Consider the following 12,041-nt stretch of genomic DNA (forward strand, 5'->3'; position numbering starts at 1 on the left):
TCCCCAGGGTGTCCCAGGATGTCCCCAGGGTGTCCCCGCGGTGTCCAGGGTGTCCCCAGGGTGTCCCCAGGTTGTCCCCAGAGTATCCCTGCGGTGTCCCCAGGGTGTCCCCGCGGTGTCCCCAGGTCCCCTCCACCCCGCCGGTCATACCTCGGACTCGAGGCTGGAGAAGTGGGCGGAGCCTCTCCTCGCCCCCAGCGGCTCCGCCCCTCCCCCCCCGCGCCCCCCCCCCGCGCAGCTGTGCCTCGGCTGGGCTGGGGGAGGGGAGGGCGCCCCCCGGTGGGGGTGGGGGTGGTGATGATGGTGATGGTGATGTCCCCAAATGCCACCACCGCCGCCACCACCACCCCCCCACACCCCCCCCCAGGGCGCCGCCCCTCCCCCCCCCCAGGCGCTCAGGTCCTCCAGGCTGCGCGAGGCCGGGGGGGGGCGGCGGGGGCAGGGCGGGCCGTGGCGGCGGGGCGGGGGGGGCGGCACCCCCCAGAAGCCCCCCAGAGCCCCCCAGTGCCAGTAGGCGGGGGCAGGGGGTCCCCAGCGCCCCCCGCCCACCTCCCACTCGCGGAGGCGCTCGGCGGAGCAGCTCCGGCAGCGGGGGGGCAGCGGGGGGAGGGGCGCGTAGGGCGGGGGGAGGGGCGGCGGCGAGGAGGGGGAGGGGGAGGGGGGAGGGGGCAGGAACTCCAGGCTGCCCCCCCCCAGCCAGGCCGCCCCTCCCCCGCCCCAGGGACCCCCGCCCATCCCCCCCCCGCCCAGCTTCTCGGCTGACCAGCAGCGCCCCGGCGGCGGGGGGAGGGGCGGGCCGCGCTCGCGCAGGGTGCAGAAATAGGGGTTGGGGGCGGGGAGGGGAGCACCAGCAGGGGGCGGGGTGGTGGGGGTGGGGGGGCTGCGGGGTGGGGAGGGGCGCTCCGGAGGGGGCGGTGGGGAGGGTGGGGAGGGGCTCGCCCACCTCCGAGTCCGAGTCGGAGAGCTCGGCGTACAGCGGGGGGGGGTGGGGGTGGGGCAGGGGCAGGGGGTGACCCCCCCGGCAGAGGTGGGGGCGGGGCGGGGTGGGGCGCAGCAGGGGTTGAGCCTCGGGGTCTCCCGCCGCCCCTCCCCCACCCCCTCCCATCCCCCCACTCCCGCGGGGGGGGCGGCGGGGGCGCTCGCGGGGGGGCGCGGGGGGGCTGCGCTCGTCCTCGTACGCCAGCCTGGCGTAGCCGAAGGGGGGGTCGGGGTCGCCCCCCGCCCCTCCCCCATCCCGCGCCCCCCCCAGCGCCTCGCAGACCCCGCGGTGATGAGGGTGGGGGTGGGGGTGGTGGTGGGGGGCGGGGCGGCGCGGCCAGGGGGGGCTGAAGGTCCGGGGTGCGGGCTGGGAGGGGCGGGGGGAGCGGGGCAGAGCCCCCGCGCCAGGCCCTGCGGCCCGATGGGGCCATAGAAGCGATGGAAGGAGTCCGGGGGAGAGGCCCGCGGCGGGGGGCGTGCGGGGGGCGCCAGCGGTCGCGGGGGTGGGGGTGGGGAGGGCGGGGGTGGCGGCGGGGGAGGGGGCGGGGCAGGGGGGGCGCAGGGGGTGGGGGGGAGGGGGCGTGGGGGGATCCTCGGCGCTGCAGCAGCTGTACATGCCCTGGGGACAGCGACAGGGGGACATTGTGGGGGGGGGGTGTGGCATCTCCGTGTCCCCAAACTGTCCCCAACCTGTGCCACAGTGTCACCACCCTGGCCTCATGTCCCATAATGTCCTCACCCTGTCCCCATATCCCCCCATGTCCCCAGCCTGTCCCCCAGTGTCCCCATGTCACCCCAGAGCACCATGTCCTCACCCTGTCCCTGTGTCCCCCAGTGTCCCCAACCTGTCCCCATGTCCCCAACCTGTCCCCATGTCCCACAATGTCCCCAACCTTTTCCCAACCTGTCCCCATGTCCCACAATGTCCCCACCCTGTCCCCACCCTGTCCCCATGTCCCACAATGTCCCCACCCTGTCCCCAACCTGTCCCCATGTCCCAAAATGTCCCCAACCTGTCCCCATGTCCCCAACCTGTCCCCATGTCCCTCAATGTCCCCACCCTGTCCCCACACCCCACCCGGTGTCCTCATCCTCACCCTTCTCCCCGTGTCCCCATGTCCCTTCTGTCCCCATGTCTCCCCATGTCCCTGTTGTCCCCTCTGTCCCCAATCCTCCCCTCCATGTCCCCTCCTGTCCCCAAATCCCCCTGTCCCCACCGTGTCCCTCATCCTTGCCATGTCCCCATTTCCCCCAATGTCCCCATGTGACCCCAATGTCCCCATGTCCCCCAGTGCTCCCAAATCCCCCAACGTCCCCTGTGTCCCTAGTGTCCCCCAGTGACCCTCAATGTCCCCCTGTCCCTACTAATCCCTGTGTCCCCCAATGCCCCCTATCCCCTGGGCTCTCCAATGTCTCCCCGATGTCCCCACATACTGCCATCCCAATCCCCAATGTCCCCATGTCCCCATGTCCCCATGCTGTCCCCATGTCCCCATGTCCCCAATGTCCCCATGTCCCCCATGTCCCAATGTCCCCATGTCCCCATATCCCCCATGTCCCCATATCCCCATGTCCCCCATGATATCCCCAATGTCCCCAATGGCCCCAATGTCCCCAATGTCCCCATATCCCCAGTGTCCCCAATGCCCCCAGTGTCCCCAACATCCCTGCTGTCCCCAACATCCCCAATGTCCCCAACATCCCCAATGTCCTGAATATCCTCCATGTCCCCAGTGTCCCCAAAATCCCCAGTGTCCCCGCTGTCCCCAACATCCCCAATGTCCCCATGTCCCTGTACCGTACAGTGTCCCTGTGTCCCCCTATGCCCCCCAATGTCCCCAATGCCCAGTGTCCCCAATATCCCCAAAGTCCCCAATGTCCCCAAAATCCCCAATGTCCCTGATGTCCCCATATACCCCCATACTTCCCAATGTCCCCAAATGCCCCCAATGTCCCCAGTGTCCCCAACATCCCCAACATCCCTGCGGTCCCCAATGTCCCTGTTGTCCCCAGTGTCCCCATATCCCCGATGTCCCCAATGTCCCCAAAATCCCCCATGCCCCCAATGTCCCCATTATCCCCAATATCCCCAACATCACCGATGTCCCCAATGTCCCTGATGTCCCCATATCCCCCCATAATTCCCAATGTCCCCAATGTCCCCAACATCCCCAACGTCCCCAACATCCCCAATGTCCCCAAAATCCCCAACATCCCCAATGTCCCCAACATCCCAAATATCCCCAAAACCCCAATATCCCCCATGTCCCCAAAATCCCCAACATCCCCAATGTCCCCAAAGTCCCAAGTGTCCCCAAAATCCCCAATGTCCCCACAATGTCCCCAATATCCTCAATGTCCCCAACATCCCCAATGTCCCCAAAGTCCCCAATGTTCCCAAATCCCCAACATCCCCAATGTCCCCAACATCCCCAGTGTCCCCAACATCCCCAATGTCCCCAAAATCCCCAATGTCCCCAATATCCCCAAAATCCCCAATATCCCCCAGTGTCCCCAAAATCCCTGATGTCCCCCAGTGTCCCCAAAATCCCTGATGTCCCCAATGTCCCCAACATCTCCAATGTTCCCAAATCCCCAACATCCCCAATATCCCCAAAATCCCCAATATCCCCCAGTGTCCCCAAAATCCCTGATGTCCCCAATGTCCCCCAATGTCCCTGATGTCCCCAACATCCCCAATATTCCCAACATCCCCAACATCCCCAGTGTCCCCGATGTCCCCAACATCCCCAACACCCCCGCTGTCCCCGCTGTCCCCTCACCCTGCTGATGGCCAGCAGGCAGCGCAGCCGCCCAGGTGTGCCCAGGTGCCTCAGCTTCCAGTGCACCAGGTGCTCCCAGGCGAAGACCAGCAGGCTCAGCCCCATGGCCACCAGCAGCATGTAGAACACTCCGGCCATGTTGTCGATGTCCAGCTTGCTGGACATCACCTCCAGCTTCTCCTGGTGACAGATCCCCGAGAGCCACAGCCGCTCCAGCATCTCGATCTCGTCTGGGGGGGACAGGGGGAAGGGGGTTAGGGGGGGATTTGGGGGGGTTGGAGGTGGTTTGGGGGGGTTGGAGGGTCATTTTATGGGGTTGGAGGGTCATTTTATGGGGTTGGAGGGTCATCTTGGGGGGTTGAGGGGTGATTTTATGGGGTTAGAAGGTCATTTTGGGGGCTTTGAAGGTCATTTCGGGGGCTTTGGAGGTCATCTTGAGGGGTTGGAGGGTCATTTTATGGGGTTAGAGGGTCATTTTGGGGGGTTAGGGGTCATCTTGGGGTGTTTGGAGATCATCTTGGGAGGTTGAGAGGTCATTTCATGGGGTTAGAGGGTCATTTTGGGGGGTTTCAAGGTCATCTTGGGGGGGTTGGAGGTCATCTTGGGGGGTTTGAAGGTCATCTTGGGGGGCTGGAGGGTCATCTTGGGTGGGTCGGAGGTCATCTCAGGAGGTTGAGGGTCATCTTGGGGGATTGAGAGGTCATTCTATGGGGGTTAGATGGTCATCTTGGGGTTGGAGGTCATCTTGAGGGGTTGGAGGGTCATTTTATGGGGTTAGAGGGTCATTTTGGGGGGTTAGGAATCATCTTGGAGGGCTTGAAGGTCATCTTGGGGGGCCTGGAGGTCATCTTGAGGGGCTGAGAGGTCATTTTGGGGGGTTGGAGGTCATCTTGGGGGGCTGAGGGGTCATTCTGTGGGGTTAGATGGTCATTTTATGGGGTTGGGGGTCATCTTGGAGGGTTTGAAGGTCATCTCGGGAGGTTGAGGAGTCATTTTGGGGGGTTGGAGGTCAGCTTGAGGACTTGGAGGTCATCTTGGGAGGTTGAGAGGTCATTCTATGGGGTTAAAGGGTCATTTTGGGGGGTTTGGAGGCCATTCTCTGAGGTTACAGGGTCATCTTGGGGGGTGTGAAGGTCCTCTTGGGGGGCTTGAAGGTCATCTTGGGAGGTTGAAGAGTCATTTTGGGGGTTTGGAGATCAATTTGGGAGGTTGGAGATCAACTTGGGAGGTTGAAGGGTCATTTTATGGGGTTAGAAGGTAATTTTGGGGGTTTGGGGGTCATCTCAGGGTGTTTGAGGGTCATCTTGGGGGGGTTGAAGGTCATCTTGGGGGGTTTGAAAGTCAACTTGGGAGGTTGAGGGGTCATTTTATGGGGTTAGAAGGTAATTTTGGAGGGTTTGAAGGTCATCTTGGGGGGTTGGAGGTCATCTTGGGGGGTTGAAAGGTCATTTTATGAGGTTAGAGGGTCATTCTGTGGGGTTGGAGGTCATCTTGGAGGGTTTGAAGGTCATCTCAGGAGGTTGAGAGGTCATTTTGTGGGGTTAGGGGTCATCTTGGGGGGTTGGAGGTCATCTTGAGGGGCTTCGAGGTCATCTCTAGGGGTCAGAGGGTCATTTTATGGGGTCAGAGGGTCATTTTGTGGGTTGGGGATAAGCTCAGGGCTTTGGAGGTCACCTCTGAAAAAGTCCAGACACTCATGGACCTCTCAGAACTCCTCCAGGACAGTCCAAATCCCTCCAGGACACCCCAAAACTCCACCAGGACACCTCAAATCCCCGAAAAACACCCCAAAACCCCCCAAATCCCCCCAAACCCACCATCCCCCAGCAGCTGCAGCAGCACCAGGTCCACAGGGTGTTTCCCAGGGGTCACCGAAACCCCCAAAAACCTCTCCAGAACGTCACAAAACTCCACCAGGACACCTCAAATCCCCTAAAAACATCCCCAAATCCCCCAAATCCCCCCAAACCCACCATCTCCCAGCAGCTGCAGCAGCGCCAGGTCCACAGGCCGTTTCCACCTGGACCCTCTCTGCAGGGCGATGCCATAGGGACCCCAAAACACCCCAAAAAACACCCCAAAATCCCCCAAATCCCCCCAAACCCACCGTTCCCCAGCAGCTGCAGCAGCGCCAGGTCCATGGGGAATTTCCAGCAGGACCTCAGCACACCATAAACCTTCCAAAAACTCCCCAAAACCTCTCCAAAACACCCCAAACCACCCCAAAATCCCCTCTAGGACACCTCAAACTCTTCCAGAACACCCCAAATCCCCCCAAACCCCCAAACCCATCATCTCCCAGCAGCTGCAGCAGCACCAGGTCCACGGGACATTTCCAGCAGGATCCCAGGACACCCTAAAAGCTCCCAAAATCCCTCCAGGACACCCCAAAACCCCTGCAGGACACCCTAAAATCCCCTCCAGGACACCCCAAAACCCCCAAAATCCCCCCAACCCACCATCCCCCAGCAGCTGCAGCAGCGCCAGGTCCACAGGACATTTCCAGCAGGACCCCAGAGCCACCAAAACCCCCAAAAACCTCCCCAAAAGCTCTCCAAAACACCCCAAAATCCCCTCCAGGACACCTCAAAATCCCCCAAATCCCCCCAAACCCACCGTCCCCCAGCAGCTGCAGCAGCGCCAGGTCCACGGGACATTTCCAGCAGTACCCCAGAACACCCTAAACCTCCCCAAAACCTCTCCAGGACATCACAAAATTCCATCAAGACACCCCAAAACTCCATCAAGACACCACAAAACTCCTCCAGGACACCCCAAATCCCCCAAAACACCCCAAAACCCCCCAAAAATCCCCCAAATCCACCGTCCCCCAGCAGCTGCAGCAGCGCCAGGTCCATGGGACATTTCCAGCAGGACCCCAGGGCCACCAAAACCCCCAAAAACACCCCAGAAACCTCTCCAGGACACCTCACACTCTTCCAGAACACCCCAAAACCCCCCAAACTGCCCCAAACCCACCATCCCCCAGCAGCTGCAGCAGCACCAGGTCCACGGGATGTTTCCATCAGGATCCCAAGACACCCTAAACCTCCAAAAACCTCCCCAAAACCCCCAAAAACACCCCAAAATCCTCTCCAGAACATCACAAAACTCTACCAGGACACCCCAAAACATCCCAAAAACCCCCAAATTCCCCTAAAATCCCCCAAACCCACCATCCCCCAGCAGCTGCAGCAGCGCCAGGTCCACGGGCCGTTTCCACCTGGACCCCAGGACATCCTAAACCTTCCAAAAACCTCCTGAAAACCTCTCCAAAACACCCCAAAACACCCCAAAATCCCCTCTAGAACACCTCAAACTCCTCCAAGGACACCCCAAAAACCCCCAAATTCCCCTAAAATCCCCCAAACCCACCGTCTCCCAGCAGCTGCAGCAGCGCCAGGTCCACAGGACATTTCCAGCACAATCCCAAAACATCTTAAACCTCCAAAAACCTCCCCAAAACTCTTCCAGGACACCCCAAATCCCCCCAGACCCACCATCCCCGAGCAGCTGCAGCAGCGCCAGGTCCACGGGCCGTTTCCAGCGGGACCCTCTCTGCAGGGCGATGCCGTAGCCCGTCGAGGCAAACACCTTTCCCGAGCCGATGGTCACCAGTTTGCATCCTTCCTCCTTCCTGGCCATGTAGTTCAGCACCGCAGCGTCGTAGATGAAAGCGTCCAGCTTGCTGGGGGACACGCCCAGCGGGGTCACTCCCCAAATTTTTTCACTTTTTTTCAAAATTTTTTCCCTTTTTTTTTTCCATTTTTCCCCATTTTTTTCCATTTTCCCTTTTTTTTTCCCATTTTTTGCCCATTTCTCCCCATTTTTTAACATTTTTTCCCATTTTTCCCCATTTTTTTCCATTTTCCCCAACATTTTCCCCCCATTTTTTCCACACTTTTTCCCATTTTTTCCACATTTTTTCCCAATTTTTTTCCATTTTTTACCCCATTTTTACCCCATTTTTTTCCATTTTTCCCCTATTTTTTCCCATTTTTTTCCATTTTTTCCCATTTTTACCCCATATTTTCTCCATTTTTACCCCAATTTTTCCCTATTTTTTCCCATTTTTATCCCATTTCCCCCCCTTTTCCCATTTTTTTTCCCATTTTACCCCATTTTTTCTTCATTTTTAGCCAATTTTTTTCCATTTTTACCCCAATTTTTTCCCTACTTTTCCCCATTTTTTCCACATTTTTTCCCAATTTTTTCATTTTTTACCCCATTTTTACCCCATTTTTTCTCCATTTTTTCCCCCATTTTTACCCTATTTTTTCCTATTTTTGCCCCATTTTTCCCATTTTTTCCCCATTTTTCCCATTTTTCCCCAATTTTTTCCCATTTTTCCCCATTTTTTCCATTTTTCCCCATTTTTCACCCCTTTTTTGCCCATTTTCCCCCATTTTTTGCTCATTTTTACCCCAATTTTCCCCATTTTTTTCACCGTTTTTACCCCAATTTTTCCCATTTTTTCCACAATTTTTCCCATTTTTTGCCCATTTTTTGCTACCATTTTTTCCATTTTTCAACATTTTTCACCCCTTTTTTGCCCATTTTCCCCCATTTTTTTGCCCATTTTTCCCCAATTTTTTCCCCTTTTTCACAATTTTTTCCCATTTTTAACCCATTTTTTCCCATATTTTGCCCATTTCCCCCATTTTTTCCCTTTTTCCCAATTTTTCGTGCCTTTTTCGCCCATTTACCCCCATTTTTCCCCATTTTTTGCCCATTTTTTGCTCATTTTTCCCTTTTTCACTACCATTTTTCACTACCATTTTTGCCCATTTTTCCCCCATTTTTTCCCATTTTTTGCCCATTTTTCCCCCATTTTTCCCCATTTTCTCCCCATTTTTTCCCATTTCTCCCCATTTTCTCTCCCTATACCCCATTTTTTCCCCAATTTTTTCTATTTTTCCCCATTTCTCCCTCATTTTGTCTCCCAATACCCCATTTTTTTCCAATTTTTTTTCCTTTTTTTGCCAATTTCTCCCATTTTCACTCCATTTTTCCCCATTTTCTCCCCATTTTTCCCTGCCACACCCAGTTTTTAGATGCTGCAGAGCATCCTCCACGCCTCACTGGTTGTATTTCACCATTTCTCGACCATTTTTTTCCCATTTTCTCTCCCAATACCCCATTTTTTTCCCAATTTTTTCCCTTTTTTTGCCATTTTTTCCTAATTTTTTGCCATTTTTTCCCAATTTCTCCCATTTTCAGCCCATTTTTCCCCTCCATACCCGGTTTTGAGGTGCTGCAGAGCATCCTCCACGCCTCTCTGGTTGTATCTCACCATTTCTCCCCATTTTTTCCCCTGTTTTCCCCATTTCCTCCCATTTCTTCCCCATTTTCTCTCCCTACACCCCATTTTTTCCCCATTTTTTCCCTTTTTTTGCCATTTTGCCCCCATTTTCCCTCATTTTCTCTTCCTATACCCCATTTTCCCCCATTTTTACCACATTTTTCCCCATTTCCCCCATATCTCCCTCATTTTCTCTCCCTATACCAATTTTTTTCCCGATTTTTTTCAATTTTTTCTCCATTTTTCTCAATTTCTCCCACTTTTTCCCCATTTTCCCCCTATTTTCTCTCCCAATACCCCATTTTTTTCCAAATTTTTTCCATTTTTTTGCCATTTTCCCCCCATTTTTTCTCATTTTCTCCCCATTTTTTCCCCATTTTCTCTGCCGATACCCCATTTTTCCCCCAATTTTTCCCATTTTCACCCCATTTTTCCCCATTTCACCCCATTTTTCCCCATTTTCTCCCCATTTTTCCCTGCCACACCCAGTTTTTAGATGCTGCAGAGCATCCTCCACGCCTCACTGGTTGTATCTCACCATTTCTCGACCATTTTTTTCCCATTTTCTCTCCCAATACCCCATTTTTTTCCCAATTTTTTTCCTTTTTTTGCCATTTTTTCCTAATTTTTTGCCATTTTTTCCCAATTTCTCCCATTTTCAGCCCATTTTTCCCCTCCATACCCGGTTTTGAGGTGCTGCAGAGCATCCTCCACACCTCTCTGGTTGTATCTCACCATTTCTCCCCATTTTTTCCCCTGTTTTCCCCATTTCCTCCCATTTCTTCCCCATTTTCTCTCCCTACACCCCATTTTTTCCCCATTTTTTCCCTTTTTTTGCCATTTTGCCCCCATTTTCCCTCATTTTCTCTTCCTATACCCCATTTTCCCCCATTTTTACCACATTTTTCCCCATTTCCCCCATATCTCCCTCATTTTCTCTCCCTATACCAATTTTTTTCCCGATTTTTTTCAATTTTTTCTCCATTTTTCTCAATTTCTCCCACTTTTTCCCCATTTTTCCCCATTTTCTCTCCCAATACCCCATTTTTTTCCAAATTTTTTCCATTTTTTTGCCATTTTCCCCCCATTTTTTCTCATTTTCTCTCCATTTTTTGCCATTTTATCCCATTTTTCCCCAATTTCCCCCATTTTTTCCCCGCCATACCCAGTTTTTAGATGCTGCAGAGCATCCTCCACGCCTCTCTGGTTGTATCTCACCATTTCTCCCCATTTTTTCCTCATCTTCTCTCCCAATACCACATTTTTCCCCCATTTTTTCCCCATTTCCCCCTGTTTTCTCTCTCAATACCCCATTATTTCCCCTTTTTTTCCCATTTTTTCCCCATTTTCTCTCCCTGTACCCCATTTTTTCCCAGTTTCTCCCATTTTTCCCCCATTTTCTCTCCCAATACCTCAATTTACTCCCAATTTTTTCCCGGTTTTTTGCCATTTTTCCCCCATTTTTCCCCATTTTCTCTCCCTATACCCCATTTTTTCCCAATTTTTTCCCATTTTCTCCCCATTTTTCCCCAATTTTTTCCATTTTTTTGCCATTTTCCCCCATTTTTCCCCATTTTCACCCCATTTCACCCCATTTTCCCATCCCATACCCGGTTTTGAGGTGCTGCAGAGCATCCTCCACGCCTCTCTGGTTGTATCTCACCATGTAGCTGTGCATGGCTGGATAGTTACTGCGAATGTTCTTCTCCGTGCTGCCGTTGGGAACCGTGCCGAACTTGAGAGGGGGGTACTGCTCCTGGGGCCGCTGGAACTGACCCAAAATAACCCAAAAATAAAGTTATAAACCCTAAAAATCACTGTGCCGAACTTGAGCGGGGGGTACTGCTCCTGGGGACGCTGGAACTGACCCAAAATAACCCAAAAATAAAGTTATAAACCCTAAAAATCACCGTGCCGAACTTGAGCGGGGGGTACTGCTCCTGGGGACGCTGGAACTGACCCAAAATAACCCAAAATTGGTTAGAAATAACCCAAAAACATCATCAGGAACTTGAGCAGGGGTGCTGCTCCTGGGGACGCTGGAACTGAGAGAAAATAACCCAAAAATCACATTAAAACCCCAAAAATCCCATTAGAAATCCAAAAAATCCCATTAGAACCAATAAAAATCCATTGGAAACGTCAAAAATCCCATGAGAAACCTCAAAAATCCCATTAGAAACCAAAAAAAAATGGATCATAAACCCTAAAAATCCATTGGAAACCTGAAAAATCCCATTGGAAACCCCAAAAACATCTCCAGGAACTTGAGCAGGGTTGCTGCTCCTGGGGGCGCTGGAACTGACAGAAAACCCAAAAAAAATCTATTAAAAACCAAAAAAAATGGGTCAGAAACCCCAAAAAATGGGTCAGAACCTGAAAAAACCTATTAGAAACATCAAAAATCCATTAGAAACCCCAAAAATCCCATTAGGAACCCCAAAAATCCCATAAGGAACCTCAAAAATCCCATTAGGAACCTCAAAAATTGGTCAGAAACCCCAAAAACATCTCCAGGAACTTGAGCAGGGGGTACTGCTCCTGGGGACGCTGGAACTGAGAGAAAAACCCAAAAAATCACATTAAAAACCTCAAAGACTGGGTCAGAAACCCCAAAAAATGGGTCAGAACCTGCAGGAACCTATTAGAAACCTCAAAAATCCTATTAAGAGCCTCAAAAATCCCATTAAAAGCCTCAAAAAATGGGTCAGAAACCCCAAAAATCCCATTAGAAACATCAAAAATCCCATTAGAACCAATAAAAACCCACTGGAAACAGCAAAAATCCCATTAGAAACAAAAAAAAAAAGGGTCATAAACCCTAAAAATCCATTGGAAACCTGAAAAATCCCATTTGAAACCTCAAAAAAACACCTTCAGGGACTTGAGCAGGAGGTACTGCTCCTGGGGACGCTGGAACTGAGAGAAAATAACCCAAAAAATCCATTAAAAACCCCAAAAATCACATTAGAAACCCC

At 53.2% G+C, this 12,041-nt stretch overlaps 1 protein-coding gene across 1 annotated transcript in view; it reads right to left on the bottom strand.

Moving 5' to 3' along the window:
• Positions 1-144: 144 nt before the first annotated feature.
• GRIN2D (glutamate ionotropic receptor NMDA type subunit 2D) overlaps positions 145-12,041 on the bottom strand; it is a 34,237-nt gene continuing 22,340 nt past the window's right edge. The window contains exons 10-15 of the mRNA XM_085045398.1: positions 10,674-10,834; positions 7,262-7,449; positions 3,762-3,991; positions 849-1,597; positions 342-580; positions 145-254 (exon numbers count right to left, since the gene is read on the bottom strand). Of these exons, the coding sequence (XP_084901524.1) occupies positions 145-254; positions 342-580; positions 849-1,597; positions 3,762-3,991; positions 7,262-7,449; positions 10,674-10,834 (1,677 nt within the window). The remainder of the gene's footprint in view (positions 255-341; positions 581-848; positions 1,598-3,761; positions 3,992-7,261; positions 7,450-10,673; positions 10,835-12,041) is intronic.

This window comes from Lichenostomus cassidix, unplaced genomic scaffold (genome assembly GCF_008360975.1).
Source record: "Lichenostomus cassidix isolate B80296 unplaced genomic scaffold, HeHo_3.0 HiC_scaffold_38, whole genome shotgun sequence".
NCBI classification, from domain to species: domain Eukaryota; kingdom Metazoa; phylum Chordata; class Aves; order Passeriformes; family Meliphagidae; genus Lichenostomus; species Lichenostomus cassidix.